Source organism: Arabidopsis lyrata, assembly GCF_000004255.2.
Source record: "Arabidopsis lyrata subsp. lyrata unplaced genomic scaffold ARALYscaffold_6, whole genome shotgun sequence".
In the NCBI taxonomy this organism is placed as follows: domain Eukaryota; kingdom Viridiplantae; phylum Streptophyta; class Magnoliopsida; order Brassicales; family Brassicaceae; genus Arabidopsis; species Arabidopsis lyrata.
The window spans coordinates 23126643-23153754 of record NW_003302550.1 but is presented as its reverse complement, the minus strand read 5'-3'; the positions used below and the strand labels follow the sequence as shown (position 1 = coordinate 23153754).

General features: G+C 35.8%; 5 protein-coding genes and 1 pseudogene across 5 annotated transcripts in view; 2 read left to right on the top strand and 4 right to left on the bottom strand.

The window, feature by feature from the left end:
- Positions 1 to 4972, top strand: part of LOC110227452 — a 5842-nt gene extending 870 nt beyond the window's left edge. The window contains exons 3-8 of the mRNA XM_021021552.1: positions 3345 to 3582; positions 3658 to 3750; positions 3961 to 4062; positions 4153 to 4446; positions 4521 to 4637; positions 4789 to 4972. Coding sequence (XP_020877211.1) covers positions 3345 to 3582; positions 3658 to 3750; positions 3961 to 4062; positions 4153 to 4446; positions 4521 to 4637; positions 4789 to 4839 — 895 coding nt within the window. The 3' untranslated portion in view covers positions 4840 to 4972. The remainder of the gene's footprint in view (positions 1 to 3344; positions 3583 to 3657; positions 3751 to 3960; positions 4063 to 4152; positions 4447 to 4520; positions 4638 to 4788) is intronic.
- Positions 4973 to 5286: 314 nt separating this feature from the next.
- On the bottom strand, positions 5287 to 6682 carry LOC110227229 (uncharacterized protein KIAA1211 homolog). The gene is made up of 2 exons (XM_021020824.1): positions 6496 to 6682; positions 5287 to 6092 (listed from the first exon to the last, which is right to left on the bottom strand). Exon 2 carries the CDS (start codon positions 6072 to 6074, stop codon positions 5535 to 5537), a length of 540 nt encoding a protein of 179 aa, XP_020876483.1. The 5' UTR covers positions 6075 to 6092; positions 6496 to 6682; the 3' UTR covers positions 5287 to 5534.
- Positions 6683 to 6918: 236 nt separating this feature from the next.
- On the top strand, positions 6919 to 8971 carry LOC9308847. Its single transcript, XM_002874818.2, has 5 exons — positions 6919 to 7249; positions 7318 to 7538; positions 7684 to 7888; positions 8054 to 8231; positions 8306 to 8971. The coding sequence occupies exons 1-5, from the start codon at positions 7157 to 7159 to the stop codon at positions 8551 to 8553; spliced, it is 945 nt and encodes a 314-aa protein (XP_002874864.1). The 5' UTR covers positions 6919 to 7156; the 3' UTR covers positions 8554 to 8971.
- A 5655-nt stretch (positions 8972 to 14626) lies between these two features.
- On the bottom strand, positions 14627 to 18286 carry LOC9308846 (protein STABILIZED1). The gene is given in 3 exon segments (XM_021020692.1): positions 14627 to 14873; positions 14964 to 16882; positions 16884 to 18286. Coding segments are annotated over 2 exon segments (3057 nt in total). The 5' UTR covers positions 18225 to 18286; the 3' UTR covers positions 14627 to 14873; positions 14964 to 15166.
- Positions 18287 to 18652: 366 nt separating this feature from the next.
- LOC9308845 lies at positions 18653 to 20995 on the bottom strand (annotated as a pseudogene).
- Positions 20996 to 22285: 1290 nt separating this feature from the next.
- On the bottom strand, positions 22286 to 24970 carry LOC110227206 (protein ACCELERATED CELL DEATH 6). Its single transcript, XM_021020725.1, is given in 6 exon segments — positions 22286 to 23081; positions 23166 to 23189; positions 23191 to 23211; positions 23213 to 23706; positions 23787 to 24536; positions 24857 to 24970. Coding segments are annotated over 5 exon segments (1887 nt in total). The 5' UTR covers positions 24523 to 24536; positions 24857 to 24970; the 3' UTR covers positions 22286 to 22469.
- Positions 24971 to 27112: the final 2142 nt, after the last annotated feature.

Below are 27112 nucleotides of genomic sequence, written 5' to 3'. Positions count from 1 at the left end.
TTAAAAACTTATTATGATGATCATCATCATAACAAAAATCAAGGGCTAGGATGTTGAAACAAGGGGTAATTGCAAGGTTATTCAGGGATGAAGCTAGAAGAAGGCCTGGAATCAAATGGACTGATATAAAAGATGAAATAATGATGAGGTACAATCTCTCAGTCTCTAAGTGGATATGCCAAAAAGCAAGAAGAATGGCCTTGGATCTTGTTATGGAAACTCAAGCTGAACAGTTTTCAAAACTTTGGGAGTATGAAGGTGAACTAAAGCGGTCCAACAAAGAAACACATACAGAGATAGTAACCATTCCTCAAGCTGATGGTAAACTGCGATTTGATAAGTTTTATGTCTGTTTTGAGGTTCTTAGAAAGCATTGGAAACGATGTTGTAGGCCTATTATTGGTCTTGATGGAGCATTTCTGAAGTGGGAGTTAAAAGGTGAGATATTAGCAGCTGTTGGAAGAGATGCGGATAACCGGATTTATCCTATAGCTTGGGTTGTAGTAAGGGTAGAGGATAATGATTCTTGGGGTTGGTTTGTTGACAAGTTGAAGCATGATCTTGGTTTAGGGCTAGGCAATGGGTTTACCATCATATCTGACAAGCAAAAAGGGTTGATTAATGCTGTTTCAGACCACCTTCCAAATGCAGAGCATAGGCATTGTGCTAGGCACATATTTGCCAATTGGAAGAAGACATATGGTGAGTATGAGTATGAAAGCTACTTCTGGGATGTGGCATTTAGTGGAAATGAGGGTGATTATAACTACAACATGGATGCTCTGAAAAGTTATGACCCACATGAAGTGTAAGTCCAAGTTTGCACCACATATAATGGAGCTTTATGAGTCAAACCGCACAACAGCTACGCTATGCTCAGTTATTAAAAGTAGCGAGAATTTGTACGAGGTGGAAGAGGGCAAAGCAAAGTATGAGGTGAACCTTAGCCATAGGCATTGTGGTTGTAACCAATGGAACATCACAGGAATTCCTTGTCCTCATGCGATAACTGTCATCACTGAACACAACCGTGATCCTGATGAGTAAGTGTTTCAGCTTTTAGATAATTATTTCACATGTTGCAGCCTATGTTATTTTGAGCTAACTTTGCTATTAAACCTTGCAGCTACGTGGATAAACACTTCTTGACATCTTGGTGGCAAGACACTTACTCAGACAACATAAAACCTGTGAGAGGAGAAAGGATGTGGAAGAGACAAGGCAAAGAACCTATTCAGGTACCTGAAAAAAGGAAGAAAAGAGGAAGGCCAAAGAAGTATGCTAGGATAAAAGAGGCTCATGAATCATCAACAAATCCAAACAAGGTTACAAGACATGGGAGAACCATCACATGCTCCAACTGCAAGAGAACTGGACATAATAAGGGTACTTGTAGCAAACCTGCGCTTCAGCCATACCCTCCAAGAAAGAGGGGAAGACCAAGGAAAACTCAAGTAAGTATAGATAATGTGTTTCATAACTTCTGTTTTGTGTTTGGTGTGTTATCTTAATTCAGTTTGCTTTTGTTATAGAATGATGATCCGTGGAGTATACATAATGCACCTAGACGGTACAGGGCAGCTCAAAGCCAGTCCACACCAAATGTTCAAGAAAGCCAATCCACACCAACTGATCCACAACCATCAACAGCTCCACCTTCTACTACCAGAGGCAGGGGTCGTGGTCGTCCTCGTGGTAGCCGAGGCAGGGGACGTGGCAGGGAATCTGAAAAACCAAGACCTCCTGTGTTTTTCATGTCACCTTATACCAACAGTGTCTTTGATGTGTGGAGACCTCAGTAGGAGTAGGTTGCAGGATTCATCAAGACTATCTACTTATGTAGCAATTAGGTTGCAGGGATCCTTATTTTGTCTGTTTTGAAACTGGTTTTATGTGTTGTGTTGTCTACTTTTGTATTGAACTTATGTGTTCTGTTCTTCTGTTTTGGATCCTAAACAATGGTTTTATGAATGCATCATTTTATTTTAGCCATAACATCTTATCATTACACCAAACAAGGAACATAACATCATACTACTTGAGAATTGAAATGATTATGGCTATGGTAAGAATATTCTTACAACAATAATAAGTGACAAATGAAACGTAGGTAAGAAGAAGAACAATGAACAAAAAAATTGTACCATTAATAGCAAAATAGGTGAAGTAAACAAAGGCTATCAATCTAAACTAAATTCATGTAGTTGGATTAACCAGAATATAAACCTTCTAAGAAATCACAGAATATCAAAAACATGTAGTTAGCCTAAAATCTCAAATTGACATGACATTTTCGTGATCCAAAATAAAAAACTGAGATTAAATTTTTTAGTTAAATGTTTAAATACATATATGTACCTTAATTGTAATATATTCTGAGAATTTCTCCATCTTCTTCTTTTCATTGATCAATCGTTTCATGGAGAAGAAAGTGGAAGTCAGTTGAGAAAAATTGTGAAAGTTTGTTATTATTTTTTAAAAAATTTGTGGAATGTATTAGAAAAGAAGAATGGGAATTGAGTTAACTGATTAACAATCGTATATAGAGGGAGCTAGAAAGAGGAAGAAGAAACAAACAGTTGGGAAAAATCAACAGTCGCTTTTATGATACTCGATAAATACATATCTACTAAATCAACAGTCGCTTTTACAATAACTGATTATTTCTCCATCTGACACGTGGCATAAGTCTCACTTTCTTATCTTTTACTTTCTTTTATAACAAAAATAAGTATTTCACAAAAATAAAAGGAGATCATTTTCTGATTAACACGTACACAAAATTTGACATGTCAAAACAACAAAATTAATATAATATATTTTATTTTATAATTTATTTGGGCAAAACAGTTATCTTTTATCCTCAACTCCACGATCATTTCAAATTTCGATTAATACATTCCACAAATTTGTAAAAAAATAATAACAAACTTTCACAATTTTTCTCAACTGACTTCCACTTTCTTCTCCATGAAACGATTGATCAATGAAAAGAAGAAGATGGAGAAATTCTCAGAATATATTACAATTAAGGTACATCTATGTATTTAAACATTTAACTAAAAAATTTAATCTCGGTTTTTTATTTTGGATCACGAAAATGTCATATCAATTTGAGATTTTAGGCTAACTACATGTTTTTGATATTCTGTGATTTCTTAGAAGGTTTACATTCTGGTTAATCCAACTACATGAATTTAGTTTAGATTGATAGCCTTTGTTTACTTCACCTATTTTGCTATTAATGGTACAATTTTTTTGTTCATTGTTCTTCTTCTTACCTACGTTTCATTTGTCACTTATTATTTTTCAGAATTTTCTGAAAACTCATTGTTTCTTTAAAGCATATGTAATAATTTTTTTGATTCTAAATTACAGACAAAATTCTGGTTCGATAGACCGGAAGCAAGAAAGGACTATGTGCTTAGTGTATTAGGGAGCAGATGTAAGGATGTTAAACGTAATCTTTGGATGATCTACAAACGAAATGATCGAAGTGAAACAATGCTAAATCGTCCCACCGTAGTACCAGATGATCAGTGGCGAAATTTTGTGACAGTGAGATTCACTGAAAAATGGAAGGTATGTTTCTATATTAATCTAATATATACTGTGTGAAATGCAAATAACTTCCTGGTTATGAATTTAAATTGAAAGAATATGCGAGAACGGAATATCAAGAACCAAAGCAAGAATACTATACCACATCTTTGTGGAAGAAAGAGTTTTGCGAGGAAACGACGTGAAATTGTAAGTAGCTTATATTGCTTACTTTGGTGATTCTCATACTTTTTCATATATATTTTGTTGTATATTACTTAATTGTTATATGGTGCCTTAATAGAATAATTATTGGTTGTAGTTTTTATTAATAATAAGCTCTTGCACATACATATATAATGAGTCTAAGGATTTATTTAAATAATGTCTGCTCTTTAATCATTTTTAATGTATCCGTAGGAAGAACAAACTGGAAAAACACCGTGTCGAGCAGAATTTTTCATTACAAGTCGCATGAAACCTGATGGAAGTTTTGTATGTGAAGAGGCAAAAAACCGTGCGGTTAGTTTTTTTATATAAATGCATTGTTAAGCTAATATGCTTAGTTTTATCAATGGTTATGCTTGTTTATATCTTGATTAAATATTTCAGGATGAACTCACACTCTTGATGAGTCAAAATCCTTCAGCTGGAGGGTCAAACAATATCACCGCAAGTTTGGATGATGAATACTCCAAAGTATTTGGTCCAGAGCGTTCAGGACGCGTCCGTTGTGTCGGACGTGGACCTACACCTTCAAAATTGCCGAAATGTTCTCCTACTCCAATATTAGATGCAACAAATTCCGAAGCTGTTGAGTTGAGGTCACAAGTTTCAGGGTTGCAAAGCCAAGTCCAGAACTTGGCTGGGATTATTCAACAATTAGTTGGTGCCTCTACTACTCAGGTAAATTTATGGTGCTTAGTTTTTCATGTTATAATAGTGTGTTTTATTGTGAACTAATGTTACTGTATGTATAGACAACTGAATCGACAACTGGATCGACGCCAAATTTAGCTACTCTGTTAGCAAACTTGGCCAATCAGCCAAATTTTACTACTATTTTATCGAGCTTGGCCAATCCACCAAATTCTCAGGTATTTTTTTTGAAATCTTTATGTCTTCACTTGTTTAATTCATCATTTCTCCTCAACTCTCTAATAGTCTATTTGATATCGAAATATCTGTGAAGAACTAGTCAGGAGAGAGTAGTCTGACATAATTTATTGTTAATTGGGTTGTTCATAGGCAATGGAAGAAGGACATGAAAATCGGAACGTGGGCAACTCCGGTACTTAGGATTACAAGATCTGGTTATATTAAGTTCATTAGCTATATTTCTTTGTGGATTATGTGTTTGTTTTCTTTAAACAGTGATATCTACATTTTGTTACATTCAACTAGGTTTTATATTTGATGCATTTTTATTTTATCACGTATTTAATAGATTTGATATATTATTTACAAAAGAAAAAAGTTTATTATAAAATTAAAAAAGAAATATTACTTCGATTGTAGAAGTGATGCGACGACTATATAAAGTGATGCAACAACAATTTGTTGGAATCAATTACAGTAAATGATATAAATATTTTTTATCATTTTTTTATAAACGTCACAAAAGTTAATATCAGCTGTGATAAACTGATACAATTTATTTCATCGTTTATACTAACTGATGTCACTATTAATATCACATATTTTAAATGACACAAGTTTACCATCACTTGTGAAAGCTGACGCAAATTATTTACATCAATTATTAAAACTGTTAGTAAATATTTACATCGGTTATTGTAGTCGTCGCAATATTTACATCATTTCTTATAACTGACGTATTGTAGCATCATTTGTTATAATTGATGGAAATGTTGCTATCGGTTGCTATAACCGATGCATTAATTTGCATCGCCACTTTTGATATCAATTATATAAGTGATGGTAACTCATTTGTATCATTCGATAACCGATGTAAGTATAGAAAATAAGTGATGCTATCCACATGTTTTTTTGTAGTGAATGAAACCTCCCCACGAGATTGCAAGGAATTGTTTTAGCAATTTTTCTTTCTCTTTCCATACATTTGTCTCTTCTTCAAGCTTCTTCTTCTCTTCTTCAAGCTTTATCTTCTCTTCTTCAAGCTGGTTCTTTTCTTCTTCAAGCCTTTTCTTCTTTTCTTCTTCTTCTTCTTCGTTGCGGTTGAATCCCGATCTACTCAGAATCCTTATTTCTTCATTTTTTTGTTGATTAATTGCTCTAAGAGACTCTTTCAAAACCTTCAATTCATCTCTTGCCTCCAATAAGCTCAATTTTTGCCAATTGCATTGTTTCTCAACATCAGACCAAGAAACAAAGCCATGAACATCACATTTGAAGAATCTTCTTCCCGGATTCTCATCGGTCCATGACTTTAACTTGGTTGTAGATCTACCACAGTTGCAAGAACGTCCCCAGCTCGCCTGTCCATAACTCTCCTGCCCGAAGCTCATCTTGCTGTTGTTAGCATCAGATCTGGAGCTCTGACCACCTGACATTTTTTTTTCTTCGTTTACCTGAAGAAGCTTAAGAGAAGAGAAGATATAAAGAAACGAGAGGGTAAAATGGGGATTTTTTTTGGCCAATTAAACACGTGCAAAGGAAAAGGGCCAATAATTAACAGTGTTTACGATTTCGTCAACGGCCGTTAACGGCGTTTCAACGTCGGGAAGGAAAACGGAGAAAACAAATACGTCAGGGTTTTTAATACAACTCAAGAATAAGCTGGGTTTTATTCCGGCAACGAAAAAAGTTTGAGAAGGTTTCTGGCAAATATTAAATAGTTGGGTTTTTTTTAGGGAATTTTCCCTATTTTATTACTTCAATTTACTAAAATTAAAGAAAGAAAAAAACCCAAAACAGAGGATTTTGATCAAGTAAAAGAAAGAATATTTTCAAGAGAAAGCAACCGATTCTCACCTTTATATAATACCCACTGGTTTTTCCTTTTTCCGAGAAAGTTTTCAGTTTTCCGGGAAAATTGTAACAGAACAAAAAAAAACTCAGTTTTTGACAAATTTGGTCACTTCTTCTTTCTTGTCAAGTCTGCATTTTTCTCGTCTCTTTCGGGTATTTTGATTCTCTAACTTTCTCTCTTTAATTCCTCTACCAGATATCATCGACGTGTGTGTGGCATTCGAAAATCAAAATCCCAGAGGAAAAAAAACATTTTTTTTTTTTGGAATTTTCTCGTTTCTGGTTTTTGGATCATACAAACAAACAAACAAGTGAACAACCGTGAAATCGGCTCTCTCCACAGAAAAAAAATAAAAAGAAAAGACTTTTCTTTCTTTCTTCTGCAAGTAACTGAGCAGATTTCGGTTTTTTTTTTTTTTTCTTTCTTCAAATTTTATAATTTTAATTTAAAAAAATTTCTTGTCCATAATTTCCGTTTTCCCTTAAATTCAGCTGTCCTAACGTCAAAACTCAGACACTCGCTTGCGTGTCTCCCTCTTAAAATCTCCCTTCTCTCTCTCTCTCTCTCTCTCTCTCTCTCTCTTTCGTTTCTCTCTGTTTTCTGGGTTATTTCAAAGAAGAATCAAGAAACGAAACCTCTCCCTTTTTCTCTCTTACAAGAATCATGGTGTTTGGAAATGGGTCAACGCAAAAATCAAACCTTGACAGATTCCTTCATTGCACAACACCTGTGGTGCCACCCCAATCTCTCCCCAAGGTTTGATTCATTCTCTCTTCTTCTTTCTTCTTTTGATGGTAATATTGAAATTTATTTGGATTTTGCAGGCGGAGATTAGGAGTTTGAATCGGATTTGGCATCCATGGGAGAGAGAAAAGGTTGAGTTTTTCAGATTGAGTGATCTATGGGATTGTTATGATGAATGGAGTGCTTATGGAGCTGGTGTTCCCATTCGTCTCACTAATGGAGAATCTCTTGTTCAATATTATGTTCCTTATCTTTCTGCTATTCAGATTTTCACCTCTCGTTCTTCCTTGATCCGCTTTAGGTACACACATACATTCATATCTCTCTCAAGACTGAATCTTTTTTGTTGAGGGAATATATATATTTGATTTGAAAGTTTGATCCTTTGATGAATCTATTGAATATGTGAGATGATGTGTGACCCCTTTTGGCTTGTTCTTGATTAGGGATGACTCTGAAGATGGGGAAAGCAGAGATTCGTTTAGTGATTCATATAGTGATGAGAGTGAAAGTGATAAACTTTCGAGATGTGCTTCTGAGGAAGGACTTGAACATGACGCTCTCTTACATCCGAATGATCGGTTGGGATATCTTTACCTGCAATACTTTGAGAGATCAGCTCCTTATGCTCGTGTTCCTCTCATGGATAAGGTAACTCAATGTAGCTCCTTTTTTGCTCCCCCCATTGATCTTGCTTTGATATTTGATTATACTAGGATTAGTCGCTTGGTTGATTCCTCATTAGCGATAGGCAGGAAAGTCCTTAGAATATTATCATTCAAGAGTTGAAATGAGACATGGTCATTTCGATTTCAGATCAATGAATTGGCTCAAAGGTACCCTGGATTAATGTCGTTGAGAAGCGTAGATCTTTCCCCGGCAAGTTGGATGGCGGTAGCGTGGTACCCGATTTACCATATTCCAATGGGAAGGACCATCAAAGATTTATCCACTTGTTTCCTTAGTTATCACACTCTTTCATCTTCTTTCCAAGGTACTAATCTTCTCAATCCTCTCGATGTGTTATATATCTCGCAAGAATGTAACCGTTATGGTCTTGATTTACAGATATGGAGCCAGAAGAAAATGGCGGGGAAAAGGAGAGGATCCGGAAGGAAGGAGAAGGTGTAACTTTGCTTCCTTTTGGATTAGCTACTTACAAGATGCAAGGCAATGTTTGGCTCTCGGAAGACGATCAAGGTCAAGATCAAGAGCGGGTTCTATCGCTTCTAAGTGTTGCGGATTCTTGGCTAAAACAGCTAAGAGTCCAACACCATGACTTCAACTACTTCTCAAGAATGGCTCACCGTGGCTAAAACAAATCCGTCGCTATACTGGTGATTTTCAAATGTAGATTTTGTATCTCTTTTTGTTTTTCTTGTTGGTCTCAAGTGAGAAGGAGATTACTTTTTTCCCTGGTCGCAATACCGTGTTTGTCCAGTGGTCGGAGTAGCAGCGGCAGCGGCATGGAGGCTCAGACCGCTGACTGAGCGTTTCCTTAAACATCGTTGTGGGTGTAGAATAGCTTTTAAGTCATATCAGTGGGAGATGTCGTAAATTATAAGTGCTGATTTGTTGAAAAGAGTGGTTTCTTGTTTCTTGATAACATTGATTGAGAGGGTCTTTGTTCTTGTACTTCAGTAATACTTTAATGGAGTAGCAAATGTAATGATCTAATCATACTTGTAATTTTTTTTTACGCAAATACTTAAATCAAAGCTGATGATTTTTAAATTACGTTTCCATCTATTTGTGTTTTTATAGATCAGTGGATCATATATTTGATAGAACAATATCACCTTAATAACTAATAAGCATATAACACTCTTTACATTAATATAATACCAAATATTTACATTTTTTTTGTCTAACAACAATACAACAAACATTAAGCGGGTTTAACTCAAAATGGTAACATATAGAAGACGATAATAACATAAACTAATTGACTACAAATTATAGTAATTTGTACACCATGATTTAGTCGTTCTACATTGTGTAGAATTTCAATCATCATATAAAATTTGATACAAAATATTTTGGATAGTTTGTTGTTTATATATATTATATAGCTTAATTCAATATGTAGTCCATAGATATCAAATTTTATATGGTTTAAGCAATATTTTTTTACTAATCACGAAAAAACATTATTCCTATTTAAAAATTAATTTGGTTTTTTTTTTCAAATAAATTTTGGCATAAAATACACATTTCAACCTCAAGTTATACAATTTATAAATATAATGAATATATAACAAAAATACCAAAAGTCAATTTGTTTTTTTGTAGAGATATAATAAAAATTTTAAGCCGATTTTAAGTTGACTTAAAATATCAAAACGAAGCTTACTGCATAGCATAAATAGTATATATTGTTGATATTTTATTATTATTTTTTTTTGCCGGCTTGTTGATTTTGTTTTAAGAATATTGGCTATGATTGGTAACCAATTTTAAGCTGTAGAGCTTTGACAGTTACCAATCACAAAAGCTTTATAAAAAGCTATACACTATAAAAAAAAAAAAACTTTTTGACAAAAACAAAAATAAAAAAAAAATAAATTAAAAACGGTTACGGTTAAATACGGTTACGATTAAATACGGTTATAACAGTTACGGTTAAATACGGTTATAACGGTTATGGTTAAATATGGTTACGATTACGGTTACAACGGTTACGGATAATTACGGTTATTGTTATTTGATGACTACAATACGGTTAATATCGGAGGCGAAATCTTACGAGTTACCTAACTTATTATAATACTTTTCATAAAATCAAAAATAATATGTCCAGGCCCGCCCCGCTAAGCCCAACGGGTTAGCGGGCCGGCCCACGGGTTTAGTTTTAAATATTTTAAAAATAATTAAAAAAATAAAATTAATTTTTAAAATTTGAAATTAACAATTTTTCAATAAAAAAAAACTTTTAGAATTAATTTTTGTAAATCTTATAATTTTATACATTAAATTTTGTTATATGATCATATATTTCACATATATATTTTCAAAATTATGTAAAAATATCTATTTATTTATATTAATTATTTATTTTATTAAATATTTGTAGTCCGCGGGCCGGCCCGCAAATCAGCGGACAAAACCCGCAAAAACCCGCAATCCGCCTGGGCTTGTCCGCAAGGCCCACTATTTTATGGGCATGAAAAATGATGTCCAAGCCCGCCCCGCTGTGGGCTACTTGGACAAAGCCCGCGGTCTATCGGCCCGTTTGACACCTCTAATTGTAACTATGTATAATATAAAAAAAAAGTCTCGAATGTTCAGATAAAGTTTTCAGAAAAAGTAAATAATACAGCTTATGAAAAAATTTCATCAGAAATAATATTTTTTTCTCAAACAATTATTTTGGAATGTTATATTGTTCAAAATAAAGAAAATTTTATTTATTATAGGACTAGTAAATTCATATTATTATTCTAACAATAAAATATTGTTCATTCTATATAATGTTAATTTTCATATGTAATTATATACTAAAGTACATTTCTATATAATTTTTTCTTTCTTTCTAAATTCTTAATATTATTTATTATGTGTACCGCTATTATGTTTCCAATCAGAATAAATTTTTAAAATTTGTTCTGCGTTATTTTTTTGTACAGCTTTCGTGTTTTATTTTTTTGTACAGCTTTACACTATTCCCTAACGGCTAACAGCTCCAGCTAACCACTCCAGCTAACAGCTAACAGCTTGTTAACAATCAGACCCATTATATCAATTTAAGGTTTTCTTTTTATGGTTCAACATCAATACAAGGTTTTAGAAAATTAGAAAATACAGAAGTAAATGGATTAACAAAAATAAAAAATACTTGTTATAAATCACGAAAAAAGTGGGACCTTATGAGGCCAAAAATGTCAAACATGTGACGGAGAAAAATCAAAGAACGTGGACCCTTTGATTAGACTGTAAATTGACTTGATGGAGTGTTCAGTGTTTGGTCCCTCCACTGATTTTTCTAGACACCTTCTAACTTTTTTTTTTTGTTTACTTAAATGGAACGAATCATTTCCTAACAATTAGATAGCGAAAAAATCATTTAAGTGGTCGGCCCATTTCATTTTCCCGTAATAAATACTCCCTCCGTTTCGTTTTATTTGTCGTTTTTATAATAGTTATCGTTTTAGGTTTTCGATGCAAATGTTTAGTGAAAATTCCAGTTTTATCCCTACTGTTTTAATGTTTCGGCCAATGAATTTTTTTTAATAACATATACTAATAAAAGGTAAAACATAAAATTGAATGTTTTTCTTAGTTTATGTGGAAAAACCTTAAACGACAACTAAAACGAAACGGAGAAAATAGTATATTAATTGATATTATTAATTTTAAAAAATAATAGTACTATTTTCATTACTTGCAAACAGAAACAATCTAAAGAATCGAAGAAAGTGATGTTTTGGGGTTTCTTCTCGACCTGAATTCACGTTGTTTATTTGACGTCGACCAGTTTTTTTGCTTTATTTTGACACTTCATATCTAATTAATTTTAATTTTAATAGAATTAGTCCGTTGTAGTAAAGAGGCCGACTTGGAGGAAATGTTTACATGTGCATTAGCACAGATTCCGTAACAAAACTAACAAAGTTTTGCGTTTGCCTATCTTTTACGACTCAAGAACATTAAACAGAATCAAAACCCTTGTTTGAAAAATCGCTAGACGCTAGTCGGGCGTTCGGTATGGGTTTAGCGATTAATAAAAAAATCGGATTAAAATCGGGGATTAATCGAAGACTAGTTTTAGAGTTGTTTTAATAATTTTAAAATATATTAATCTAATATTGTTTTCAAAATTTCAATAAATATATAAAAATATATTTTTGAGACAAATTTTTATGATTTTTATTAAAAAATTATGATTTTTATTATAAAAAAATTATGATTTTTATTAAAGTTTGAACATGAATTATTGTAAAACATCACAAACTTTCAAGAGAAATTGTTAAAAATGTCTATTTTTCAATATCCCTTTTCAAAAATGCTCCCTTTGAGGGTCCATTTTTCAGTTTGCCCTCTTTTAATTTTTAATGACCATTTTACCCTTATTTGAAACAAAATTAGGTCCACAAAATACAAAATATTTTTTGGCGGGAAAAGTGTTCCCGCAAATTTTTGTCGGGAAAAGTGATCCCGCAATTTTCCCGCCAAAATTTTTTTTTTCGGGAAAAGTGATTCCGCAATTTTTTTGGCGGGAATAATTTTGGCGGAAAAAATTTACAAGGTATTTTAAAGGTTTTACAGAGTTTTTACAAATGTTTTGTAAGGTTTTACAATGTATTTTAAAAGGTTTTACAAGACTTATAAGGTTTTACAAGGTACTTATAAGGTTTTACAATGTATTTTTTGTAAAACCTTATAAAAAACTTGTAAAACCTTATAAAATAGCTTGTAAAATCTTATAATATCTTATAAATACTTTATAAATACGTTGTAAAACCTTTTAAATTACATTGTAAAACCTTATAAATACCCTGTAAAAACTTTTAAAATACTTTGTAAATTTTTCCCGTCAAAAAAATTGCCGAATAACTTTTCCCGCAAAAAAATTTTTTGGCGGGAAAAATTTTTACGGGAAAATTTTACAAGGTATTTTAAAGGTTTTACAAGTTTTTACAAAATCAAATTTGTAATTTTGATGTGTGCACATTCTCATATTTTCCTTATATATTTGTGATATCTTTTATTAAAAGAAGGGTAATTTAGTCATTTTGTACGTAAAAGGGGTATTTTTAAAAATAGACAGCTAAATAGGGCATTTTTTAAAAGGGGTATTGGAAAATAGACATTTTTGTGAATCTTCCAACTTTCAATACAAATGATTGAATAACAAAAATAAAATTTTTTTTTATACTTGCAATGTAAAAATAATCGGAATATGTAAGATTAGGCTGAGAGTAATAATCGGATAACTGATTTCTTTAGGGAATTAGTCATTAATCGAGGCAGATAGGCTGGGCCTAACAATTAAGCGAGGAGTAATCGGGATAGACGGAAATTTTTAGAACAGGGACCAAAACAAACAAAAAAACGTTAAACCAATTACACTTGGATTATTAAAAAAAAAAAAAATTAAAAAAAAATTAAAAAAAAAAAACTACACTTGGATTTCCTTTATTCTTCATAGTAAATGAATTGGATTGTTGGGCCAGTTAAATACATTATCGTGTTTGGCTATCGATCACAGTTTTATGTAACACTCATGAGGAGATATTATTTGTTTAGTAAGATGGTTTAGATGAGGTCTTATCTTAATTAAAATCAACTTCAAACCCCTAACCATACCACACAAATAAAAAGAGCACAAAAAGTCTAACATATACGACATTTAAATAAAAGTAATTAAAATTTTCAACAACCAACAAGGCACGGACATTTGATGCTACCAAAAGTCAAATATGCGGTTTCATATATGTCCACTAATTTCTATTTTTCTGTTTATGCTCCACATTCGCATTATACATTAGATTAGACCAACGATGGCGTTATCTCTTTGTAATGTTTTTTTATATCTTTTGTAAAAATGTTACCGAACATGTTCTTGTCCCCATCATCATATGATGATTACAAACCTAATATTGGATTTGTTTTTAAATTTTTTACTTTGGTAGCACTTTTGGGGTCCATATTTTGGACACGTCGTCGCCATGTGTTTTCCAAAAGAACAATACATAATAAATTTGGATAATGTTATAACTAGTCTTTAGAAACTAGATATAGATGACCATTAGGTGGTTAGTTGCTAAATACAGTCTATTGTGGTCCGCTTTTGGTAAACCAAACAGAATGTCTTTTTTGATTTGGTCCTCTTTTCCTTTTTTTTAGTGCGGTATGTTCTCATCGAGTTTATCTTGATTATGGCAGTCACCGGGAACTTCCTCAAAGCCAATTATTATTATACACTTGAAAACGTTTAATCACCGTTGTGATCTCACAGACCTTGCTCTTTGGTTGTATACGGGGCGAGCAGGCTCAAAGATGGATGTCAAAATTGACCAAATAATTGGAAATGCAAGAGTTTCACAGACGCCATCACGAGGAAACCGATGTCACTTTCAGTTCTATCTTTACCTTGGGTTGAATCGACGAAACTAATACTGTTCACACAACATATCCCGTTGTTTCTCCTGCCTTTTAATAGGTATATCACCAGTGGTAATGTATAGAATATATCGGTAAACATATCAACCATAAAACAAGTATAGCCAAACGTTGGCATTAACAAAACTAGTTTTACCCAAGACTAACACAAACTGTAGTTACCACAGGATGAGAGCGACCAAAAGCTTGAAAACAGTCATCTTTGTTTGAGAATCAGGTCTCCAAAAGAAGCAAGTGTTGCAGAGAAGGCAAAGAAATTGTGGGAGGTTAGCAACAAACTAGTTGGTTGATATTAAAATGCAAGAGGTTTATTAACAGTAAGGCTAATAGGTTTACCAATATCTTCTCCTAAGAATTACTATCGCAGTCAGTGTTAATGGACAAAGAACTCTAAAAAACTGTGTCAGGGGTTAGTTTTCTTACACTGTCTAAAGAAGTTTTGGAGTGGGTTTCATGACTTGTACCATGCACCAATCTTAGTCACCAGGCAGACAGCGCTCCCTAAGGATGGAGGCTAAGGCATGAAACGAGCAACAGCAAATGATCAGTTATACAATAACAAAAGAAGTTAGATAGCTGAACACTACAGCACACAGAGACTCACAAAGAAAACTGAAGCATTCAGTAAACTGAGAATTCTACATGTATCAGGTGGAAAATACACTCCAGCAAATCAGTATCAGCTCTCGCTACTGAAGAAAAACATGAACGGTTAAAAGTTGAGCCTGCAAAGAGAAAACAAGAACTAAAAGTGTAATGTGCTATGAGCAGAGCTTGATCATGAAAAACATAAGGAATTTGGTACTATCAAGCAGCATTCTCTTCCTTGCTCAACGCACTCACAACTCTCTTCAAGATGACTTCAATAGGCTGGTGAGCATTCTCAACCGCTTTGGAGATGGCTTGCCACTTCTCACCATGCTTCGGCTCACTAGCTACACACTTCGCCACAACTTCCTTCCTGTTCTCATCAGAGCCATGTTGAAGTTCAAATTTGTAGTACAACGCCCAGAAATCGCCAATATCTGGGCCAAGGGTAACAGCACGTTCAAACCATGATCTGGCTTTCTCCACCTTCTTGTCTTGCCAAAAGAGCTTTGCAACAGCTACGGTGACATGAGGGTCGCGATCACACTTCTTCATAGCATCCATACTCTTTGTTTTCCGTCGAGGGCGTGGCGCCATCTCGATGTCCGCAGCCCAGAGGATACCACTACTGGGACACTCTTGCAGAGCCTTTGACATCAAGTGCTCTGCTTCTCTCTTGTTGTCATGCCTCAGTTCAGCACGAATAGCAGCTAACCATAGCTCAGCCCCCCCAGGATTCTTCTTCCTGGCCGTGGTGAGAATAGCCCGAGCTTTGTTCAGCCCATTCACTTTCTCTTCAAGATCAGCGAGCGAGAGCCACAGCGGTATGCAGTGGGGACAGTGCTTCAAACCAGTATCATAAGCTTTCCTGGCCTGTTCCAAATGCTTGAACCGTTCCTCGAGCTGCCCAAGCATCAACCAAAGCTTGAAGAATGTTGGGAATTGCTTCAAGCCTTCATTAAGCAATCTCCTCTCCTCCTCTACGTTGCCAAGTTCTCTCTCAACAATGGCTGATTTCATCCAGACCCTCTCAGTCCCTCCTCTTTCCCTTGCTTTTGCAAGCAGCATTCTCGCCCTCTCTGGCTCCTTGTTCTCAAACTCGAGCTTGAAAGCAGCAAGCCAGATTTCCTCAGAGTTGGGAATTGCAGCGTAAGCCTCTTGTAAAATAGCACGGGCTGCTGGAACATCCCCAGCAAGCCACTTCTCTTTCGCACCCATGAGCCAGAGAACCTCAGCTTGCGGGACATATGTCACTGCCTTACGCAACAAGGCATCAAGGGACTCCCTACTCCCGTGGCTCTTCTCAAGCTGCGCCGCTTTAAGCCAGATACTTTTCTTGGTCAAGAATACAGTAAGAGCATGGGCGTATATTGCTCTTGCGGTCTCAATGGAACCCCTCTTCTTGCACTCATCTGCATCAGCAACCCAAGTTCTCTTTCTATCCTCTTCTTCGACTCCAATACCGATTGTGTTCTTAATAATCGCCTGGCATGTTGCGACAGACCCAGCTCTCTCAGAGGCCTCAGCCTCATTCATCCAATTTTCTCGGTCAATAACGACCCCTTCTCTCTGCAGAGTCTTTATACCCCTATCAATAATCTTTCCCACCATAGCTGTGTTCCCATTAGCTTCCTCTAACTTAGCAGCGGTGATCCAAATCGCAGGCTCCTTCGGGAGCTTCTCTCTCGCTTTATTCAACACCTTCTTTGATTCAGAATATGTTTCGAGCCTCGCAAGTGCCACCCATAGCTCCAGATGCAAAGGGCAGCACTCCACAGCCCTGTGAAGCAAAATCCTTGCATCATCCTCATTAGCCAACTCAACAACAGCCTTCCATAGCCTTACAGAGTCTGGAATATGTTCCAGTCCCTTTCTCAACACCCTACTCTTGTTCTCCTCATCATGCTCCAGCTTTGCAGCTTCCAACCATAGCTTTCACTGAATTGGGTATCAGCTTAACTCCCTTTGCAATAACCCCCTTGGCATCTTCTGGATTGGCTAACCTACAAGCTTCAAGCCAAACATCCTCATTTTTCGGGCACTCTTCGCAGCCCCTCTGAATCTGAAGCCTAGCTGCTTTAATCTTCCCATCCATTTCCTCCACTCTAGCAGCAGCAATCCAGCCATTTGGATTCTTTGGATTCGACTGAGTCAAACTCTTGTATAACAATCTAGCTCTGTTGCGATCGTATATCTCTTCATCAGTGGTTCTTTTCATACTCTTCAGGTCAGTTAAGTAGCCTTTAGGGTCCACAACAGTTTGCCCCGAAACTGAATCTGATAACCTATCAAGCTTCAGAGACAACACCGTACCTCTTCCCTCACCTACGGCAGTCAAATCTGTCACTGGCGTCTGCCCCCATGGTGTCTCCGAGCCACCAGCGGCTCTGCTCTTTGGGTCTAAGGCCATGACAAGCTCCTTTTCTTTCTTCGCCTTCTCCAAAAGCGTATCAGGAATAGGTACAAAGCTCTCAAACTTCTTCTTCTTGTTCCGCAGCGAGTAATCCCCAATCTCAGGAATACTGTCCCATTCATCCGCAGACAAAGTGTGTAATTTCCTCTTCAAATCCGCAAACTGCTCAGTAATCTTAGGGTTCGAGGCTCGGTATTTCTCGATTTCTTCCTTCAACTTCGCTTCTCTCCGATCTTTCCTCCTCGAATCCATCCTCTGATCAATAGACTCCCAGATGGCATCAGCCTCTTTGTCATCCTCATCGTACTCAGCATTAGCGAACAAACCAACATCATTCCCTTCAAACTCATCAAACGTCTGATTCTCATCGTACCTTTTCTCCTCAGCTTCTTCATCGTCCTCCGCTTCACTTGGCTTCCCTGCTCCACGACCTACTCCTGGAGCAGCCGCTGTAGCCGCAGCAGATCGATCAGGCAGATCCGGAGCAGCACGAGCAGGACCAATATCTGACCGAGTAGTAAACCCAGTAGCACCACGACCCAAACCCGCTACATAATTTGACGGAGGCTTAGAATTGAGGAAATCGAGACGAGGCTTCGGCGGAGCCATTCCTTGCATACCACCCAAAAGCGGGACATGGATAATCACAGTAGAGAAACGAGAAACACCGAGATCGGATAATAGAATCGAATCGGAATCGACGAATACATGGCTAGGGTTTCGCATACGGAGCGAGTAACGAAGGAAAGGCTTTGGAACATGACTGCGTTGGTGGACCAATTGTTCGAAGGCGGAGACGGTGGTTGATTTAGGGTTCACGTCGATCGACAGAGTCTTCCCGTTGGGGATCGAGAGAAACACCATCGTAACCTAATCGAGATTCTCCGATCAAAGAAACAAAACGATGTTAGAATTTGCGGTTACGACATTATAAAGGTGTGGATGAAAACAGTCGGTTCAGGGGTAAAGGCGGTGCAACATGTAGTGGGCTTGTTATTGGGCTTTTTAAAACTCGTTATTGGTAAAAGCTCAGTTAGTGTAATTCGAGATATTTATAGAACGACGCCGTATATGAATTACCTCGGTGTGTTTAATTCTCAAAAACGACGTCGTTTCAGTTCCTTCTCGGAATAAAAAGGTTGAAAAAAATGCGGTGAGCGTTGATCGAACACGCGACCTTTAGATCTTCAGTCTAACGCTCTCCCAACTGAGCTATCCCCGTAAAGCGTCTGTAGGTGGCTTTTTAAGTCCTATAGATAAGAAGATATCAAAACAATAGCTGAATCATCATATATATATAAGAAGATATCTTTATCACAGAGAGGTTGGACCAGAGCCTAAGGTGTGATGTGTTTGAGCATCGTCTTCATCGACAAACCCCAACAGAATCCGGAGATAAATATGCATAGAAATTTTAAAAAGACGAAAGCCTGGAATATACGGGCCACAGTAAGGGGCAAGGAGATAAGAAATCGAAACAGAGAAGACGGAATAAATAATGGTATTGGCGATCGAAAGAAGAATATTGTGACTTGTCGTAGCAAGCAAGGCATGATAGAATGCGGCTGACATGAAGACTAAAGCAAAGGCTAGTGATGGCAACGCCAACTTAAAGGCTCTGTGAACGAGTTCAGGATCACCCAACTGACCCCAGATAAGAGCAACTATTGCTACAAGAGATTTTTGCATTGCCACTGTGTCATATAGCACAAATAAGGAGAAGTTGATGTTGTTGGACAAAATGGCTATGCCTAAGTTTGGAGCAGAGCTGTTAAATCATCCGGGTACTGCAAAACCTGCAGCAAACGTTACTGTGGCTACAAGAGTTGCCACTAGTAGAAGTATGTTAACACGGTCTTTGTATTTGTCACCACCAACTTCTATATTCTCTGATCTGCTTTTTAGTGTCATTCCGCTCGTTGGTAGCAACCAATACCTCTTGGTTTGTAAGTGGATAACAAGATCATCAAAGTCAATCTCTGACATTTCATGACGACGAAAGAAAGTACTGAAGAAAAAGGCACATATGGGTTGATATTGGAACAAAAATATAGAGATCGTGATTTATGTACCTCCCTGAACACATAGCCAGGCTGTAGCTTTAACTCTGCAATATCGAGTGGTCTCAAGCCATCTTTGTTCTCTATATTTTGGATTTTGGTGGCGTTTGAAGGAAACTTGGTAAGGTCCATAACAATTCGAGGACGCCAATTTATGGTGGCTAGATGCAGAGGTGTATTCCCATCCGCATCTTGCTCCTCGATCAGATGATTCTTCTTCCTATCAAGTCTCTTGATATAATTTAAAAGCAAAGATTTACCTTTCCCACTCTTGGCTGCAATGTGAAGAATATTCTGACCTTGTTTGTTTAGAAGCTCTTTTGAATCTGGACAACGTTTTACAATCTCTTTTACAACATCCACATGACCTTTCTCTATTGCCATATGGATAGGAAACGAACCATCATCGTCGCATTCAAAGACGCGAGATGTTGATTAGTCTAACAGGTCGCATACTCCTTTATAATACCCTATGGATGCTCCAAATGAAAGACACGTCCGTCCATCTTCTCGTTCATTGATAAGACTTGGCCATTCATTAAGAATAGCATCGAGGATATCTGCTCAAACAATCGGTAAATTCAGTTAGATTAGGAACATGAACAGAGCTAAAAATGGGAAACCAAACCTCTATTATGTGCCTTTAGAGCTGCGTGTACAAGAGATTTTATTCCATCTAACTTTGAGGCTAAGTTAGAAACTTGGCCATGGACGTTATTACCAAGACCGTTCAACATCGCTTTCACTAGAGCTAAACCTCCAGCTTCTACAGCCATGTACAAGGGAGATATTCCATCGTTATTCTCAAGAAATGACCCGTGGTTGTTAGCATTCACGAGGCAGAGAGCGGTCTCCATATGATGCCCCTTCAATGCTGCGTGCAGAGGAGTATCTCCATCTGTATCCTTAAGACCATATACATTAAATCTCTCCCTCTCTTCTTCAGACAATATTCTAGCTGAGAAATATGTTATTGATGCAACAAGAGTCTTAACAACAGCTAAACGACCAGCACGAGCAGCAGCATGGAGTGGAATCTGATCCTTCCAGTTTGGCTCCAACAGAAGAGATGGGCATTCAGAGATTATGCTCTCCACTAGTTCAAGATGACCCAAAGCAGCAGCAAGGTGAAGAATGGAATCTCCTTTTTCGTTCTTGAGACATGCCATTGGTGTTCCATAACTTCTCATCTTTTCCACAAAATTTCTGTTCCCCGCTCTCATTGCGCAAAAGATTTCTGGATTCATTAGCACATATTCACCGGGGAGGTTGTAAAGATCTGACAGTATGAGATTTGTAAGGAACTCTGACACAGATTCCGTATGCGGCGTGCAGCAGTCTATGATCAGAGTCATTGGGAAGCATCTTGGTCTCCGTTGCTCAACAAACACACTCATTGATGCTCTGTGACTGTGTGCTTTGATTGTTTGCCTTCTCCATAAGTTGTTGCGCAAACCGTTATTAAAACAAAAAAGTTTCAGTTTCAAGGTTAAAAAGGCAGACCAATCTCATACATTAGCAAGAAGAAGGAAGATAGAAGTAGACTACAGATGATTGACCCTTGACACCAGTAACACCTACAACTTCCTTTACTTAAACCAGGACTGGCATGAAGGCTAGTCACCATCACAAAGAAAGGTCTCACATGGAAATTTCAGGACTGGCATGAAAGCTGGTCACCATCACGTAGAAATGTCTGGAAATATCAAGTAAACTTGACCAAGTATGAATTCATGACTTTGACAAATAAGTTGAATAGGATAGGTAAATTTGGCATTTCAATCAAGCCTTTAAACCAGTCCAAGTATGAATACATGACTTTTGACTTCAGAAATTCACTAAGCCAACATGTCCCACACCAAGTAAGAGAGATTCCACTGATTCGGAAGAAATGTCAATCAGTCTTACATAACCACAGATCATGCCCTGAATTGTTATTTTGCTAAGCCACCTCTAAAAAACAGATCTCAATATTACAAAAGTGTCAAGCCAAGTACAGAGCCTGCCTCAAAACCAAGTATAAGCTTGAAACAAACGCAAAACTCTGACATTTTATTCATCCATCTGAAGCAACGTACATGACACATGATTCTCCTTAATAACACAAGAAGCTGGGAATCGACTTAGCCCGGATTATTAGAGTCACTACTGCTGTTATCACCAGCGGCTAAAAGCAAAAAGAAATAGGGGCAGTAAAAGATGTGTCGAAGTTGGGTAGAAAACTTTGGGAACACATGACATAAGGAACAATGATCAGCAGCAAAACCAACTCCGATAGTCGAAACCACAAGAGGTCATATTGACTATCTGCCAACTACAATCACAGTGATTTAACTGAACCTAACTAACTCAGGTAAATGCTGCCTGTGTCTCTTCGGAACCAAACCTCATCATTTTGATCGACAAAATATCAGAAGTAGCACTTTATTTCTTTGAACAGGGTACAAGTCAGAGAAACAATCAAACCAATTCCCAGTAAGGAAACATATTGAAACAGGATGGCAAGAAAAGAACAACCACCAAATCAAACAACTTCCATTTAGGAAGAAGGATACACCACATAAGATTCTTTTCCACAAACCACATAAAATTCAAGAGAATACACCAAAGAGCAAAGACACAAACAAAAAGCATGACAGAGAAGAAGATCATGAATATAATGGAAATGACTATGACAAGCCCTCTGACATTCCCTACTGTGACAACCGCCCCAAAATAGAATGCACACGGCATGCAAAATAGAACAAAAAACAGTGATGGAAACGCCACATATAAGGATCTTTGAGCCCCAGTAACTAGGGTTCTTAATTGTTATTCTTGATTCATTTCAATAATTTATTCTTATCAGAATTGCTAGGAGACCTCTAAAAAACAGAGCTCAAGATTAGAAAGCAGGGCAAGCCAAAATCATAGAGGCTGCCTCAAAACCAAGTATAAGCCGGCGAAAATGCAAAATTCTCACGTTTATTTAATACATCTGACGCAACTTACATGACACATTTTTTTTTTGTAAAACAAAAAGCTGAGTAGTGATTTACCTCGGATACTTTCAGTACTTGTTTCTGTTGTCACCAGCGGCCAATAGCATAAGGAAATAGGGGCAGTAAAAAATGTGTCTAAGAAAGGGTTGGGTAGGAGAATGTGGAGACACATATGGAATAATGATCAGCAGCAAAACCAAGAGGAAGATCAAGCCGATGCCCAATATGAAATAGGCAAGCAATGGGAGGTGGCTTACTGCAGCATACGTGCCAGCCATAAAAGCTATCGACATGGATATAAGCGCAAGTCCGAGAAGTGGCAAAGCAAGGTTGAAAGCTTTCATTATGAGAGAAAGATCGCCCAGTTGCGCCCAAATGAGAGCAACTATTGTTATGATAGAACAGTACATCGCCAAGGTGTCGAATACCAGAAACACTTGGAACGCTGTTTTCTTTGCCAATGTTGCCATTCCCAAGTTGGGAACAGAACCATTGTAACCCCCTGGTAGTGTAAACCCTGCAGTGAAGGTCATAGTGGCTACAAGAGTGGCCACTAACAGAAGTGTATTGACCCGATCTTTGTACTTCCCACCATCTGGATTTTGTGTTACTGGAGTTGATATTATCAATTTGGGACCTCTTGGTGCACCGGCAGATATCAAAGCTATCCAAGTCAACCTCTGTAGTATCCCCAGAATGAAGCAAATTATATAAAGTACATACATAAGCATTACCGGTTTATAATGAAAAGTTCAATATCATACCTCAAAAAATGTGTAGCTGGAATCCCATGTTTTCCTCGGCGACATCCTAGAGCTGTGAGACCGTTATGGTTCAGCGTTTTCAGGTCAACTCTGTTGTCCCAAGTGAGCATACTCACAACTTTAGGGTGCCAGTTTTTGGTGGCCAAATGCAATGGTGTGTTTCCATTCGCATCTTCTTCATTAATCAACTTTTCATTGTTCTTATGCTTACAACATCTTAGGATAAACTTGAGGACTTCGAGTTTTCCATTCTTGGCTGCAACATGAAGAACATTTTGATTGTCTCTGTCTAGCAACTCAAGTGCGTCTGGACAACGTTTAAGAATTGCCTTGAGAATTTTGACATGACCATACTTCACGGCATTATGAATTGGAAAGGACCCATCATCATCGCTGACATAAACACTGTCTAGAGCTTTGTCTAACAGATAGCAAAACCCTTCATAATACCCTAAGGATGCTCCAAAAGAAAAACAAGTCCTTCCTTCATCTCTAAAGTTAATAAGACTTGCATCTTCACTAAGTATAGCCTCAAGGATATCTGCTAAAAAGGTTATTTGGCATTATAAATAACTTGAACAAGATACTTAAAGCTAGATAAGATTTGTCGAAAGAACGAACCTTTTCTCCTAGCCTTCATCGCCCCGTGTACTATGGATCTTCCTCCAATCTTTGAAGCTAAAGTAGATGTGCTACTTGATCCATTATTTGAATGTTGCCACATTTGTTTTGCAAGATCAGCCTGTCCAGCTTCAACAGCTAAATACAAGGGAGAAAACCCGTCGTTGTTTGCTACAAAAGACAAACATTGCTCCGCAGAGACCAAACAGGAAGCCACCTTCACATGTTTTCTTTTTAAGGCAACATGTAAAGCATTGTCTTGGTGTCTGTCCTTGACAAAGTATATCTTTTTGGCAACACGAGGCTTATAAGAAGATAAATCTTTAATAAAACTAACCAGAGCCTCAACAACAGCGAGATGGCCTGCACCTGCTGCAACATGGAGAGCAACTTCGCCCATCGAATTTGACTTCATAAGCAGACCTGGGTACGCATAGAGTATATAACACACTAAGCTGGTGTGACCCGCGGCCGCAGCAAGATGAAGCATTGTATTCCCATGATCGTTCACTGTACTTAGAGCAAGGCTAACATCCATTTTCATATCTCTCACGTAAGTTTCATCACCTGCTCTTACTGCGGCGACAGTCTTTGGACCCATTGGCACAGTTTCACTGGTGTCATTGAAGAGAGTTGACAAATCGAGAGAGTGCATACGCCCGGTTTCACCTGCATCTAACATCCGAGAGCTTATGTGTTTCTTCCGATAGTCAAAGTTCAGATCAGACCTTCCCATTGATAATTCAGCGCCTTGAAAATTAGGGATGGAAAAAAAAAAAAAAAAAAAAAAAACTGCATAAGATGAATTGATGAAGTAGAAATAACTAGGCTTAGTACATTACGACTCAAAGATTTTATATGTAATGATTGAACCGCGAGGAAACTGTATATCATGCACTAACATAGTTTTTTTTTTTTTTTTTTTTTGGTAAAATGCACTAACATAGTTGCCTGAACCTTCAGATAATAGAATCTCAAAGAGAAAGAAAACAATGAAAACAGAGTAACAACTAATAAGTAAGCAAGAAAAAAATGAAGACAGAGTAATACGTAGGCTTGAGGTTTCTTACCTTTTTCGTCAACCGAAGCAAAGACTTGATGCTCGAGAGCCCAAGGAAGACTTTCCCCAACTTCAATATTTCCCAATGCTTGCAGAACCAACTCCAAGATGCTTGCGATATAGATTGGTATGATCTACAGAAAAAAGAAGTCTTCAGATTTTAGTATTGTCCATCAAGGAAGAAGAAATGGTCAATTAAAAGGAAACGAACGCGTACCTTGTTTTTCCTTTTCCATTAGAAAAGAGTAGCGTTTTTTAAAGTCTACTATGATTTGTTTATTACAAAGAAAACAAGATATCTATATATATAATGGGAGAATTTTCTCTCCATCTAGGGTGTCCACATCAGCATCCATGTCATCATAATTTATTTTTTTGTGGGCTCCAGTTATTTCATTTATTAAAACAAAAACAATTAAACTAAAACTAATTCACACATTAAATAAAAATAATAATTGACAAAAATTAATGAAATATTATGAAAAAACGAAAAAAAATTGTATATTAGATCATATACAATATGAAAATTTTGAATAGAGATTGAATAAATATTAGATCATTATATTTTAACATATAATGAGTAAATATTTTTAAATAGTTAGAGATACGAAAAAAGAAACTTATCATATATTTTAATGGTACAAAATTTATTTTTTAAGAGTTACAATTATTTAGTAGAGTAAAGAAAATAAGAGTTAAAAAACCAAATTTAAAGGTTTTTACTTAAAATAGAAAGCAATTCATTTCTGGAAAATAGACATTTAAAATTTGAGTACCGATTAAAAAATAAAAAGAATTTAGAACATATTATTATTTATAATTATAATATAATATATATTAGTATATTTTCTATATTATTAATTTTTTCTAAATTAAAAAGTGAATACCTAAAAAAGAAAAACTAAATATTAATTAGTGTTTAGAAAATTAACATAGATTGAAAAAAATTAAGGTGATTTGCAATAATAAAAAAAAACTATCCTGAACTTCAAAAATAAAAATAAAATAATCTTATCGAGTATTAAAACTGTGTAATAATAATATTTGAGAATGCTATTTGGAAATTAGAATAGTAATGGTAGATAGAAGAGTTTTTCATTAGAAATAAGGGAAATTGTTAAAAATACCCCTTTTGGTGTGTCTCTTTTCAAAAATACCCCTTTTAGATGTCCATTTTAAAAAATGCCCCTTTTTAAATCTGAAATTTTTATAAAGTTTTATTAGGTTTATAAGGTACTTATGTATTGTAACTACTACTTGAAGACTCGATCCAAGTATTTATAAAATTTTATAAGGTTTTTTTAAAGGTTTTACAAGTTATTTTAAAGAATTTTTAAGGTTTTTCAAAGGTTTTACAAGATATTTTAAAGGTTTTTAAAAGTATTTAAAATGCATTTATAAGGTATTTATAAAGTATTTATAAGATTTTAGATACATAGAAATGTAGTTTGTGTATGTTTTAATAATATTACATACATATTTGGGTAAATCTTATATTTTTAAGAGCATTTTTTATAAGGTTTTTTAAAAGGGGTATTTTTGAAAAGTGGCATTGAAAAAGTGGCATTTTTGCAAAAGCCCCTAGAAATAAAAAGGATTTTAAAAAAAATAAATGTATTTTAAAATTAGAATAATTTTTATGAGTTCGTAAGTGTCACATTAAGAATACTTTCTAGAATCATAATATACGTTAAATTATATATGTAGAAAGAGATTTTTGTATTTTTCAAATGGTCAAGATAAAGTGCAAAATTTCACGTTGAAATCCTATGTTTACGAATAGGAATGAGTCTATGAAATCTATTTTCTATAAAGCAATTTTAGATGCACCAAAACATGGTAAAAAAAAAGCTTTATGATAAACATCTCCTCAGATTTCTGTTCACTTTAATAAAAAGATCATGAAACTTATAAAAAAAAAATTGAGTATCGAATGATATGAAGGAGAAAATAGAAATGATCTAAGGAGAAAAGAGAGTAGATGTTGGGAGACGACGAGTGAATCATAGAAGATAACGAAAAATATTGTAGTGAAAAATGTGAGAAACGTTTTACTATGTTGGAGAAACTTTATATCTTACTCATATTTAAACATGAAACTTTTGAATTGAGATTAGAGAAATATAAAATTAGATAATTATATCTTAACATATAATGCGTAATTATTTTTAAATAGTTAGAGATAAGAAAACGGAAACTTATCATATATTTTAATGGAACAACAATCACTTTTAAGAATTACAATTATTTATTAGAATAAAGAAAG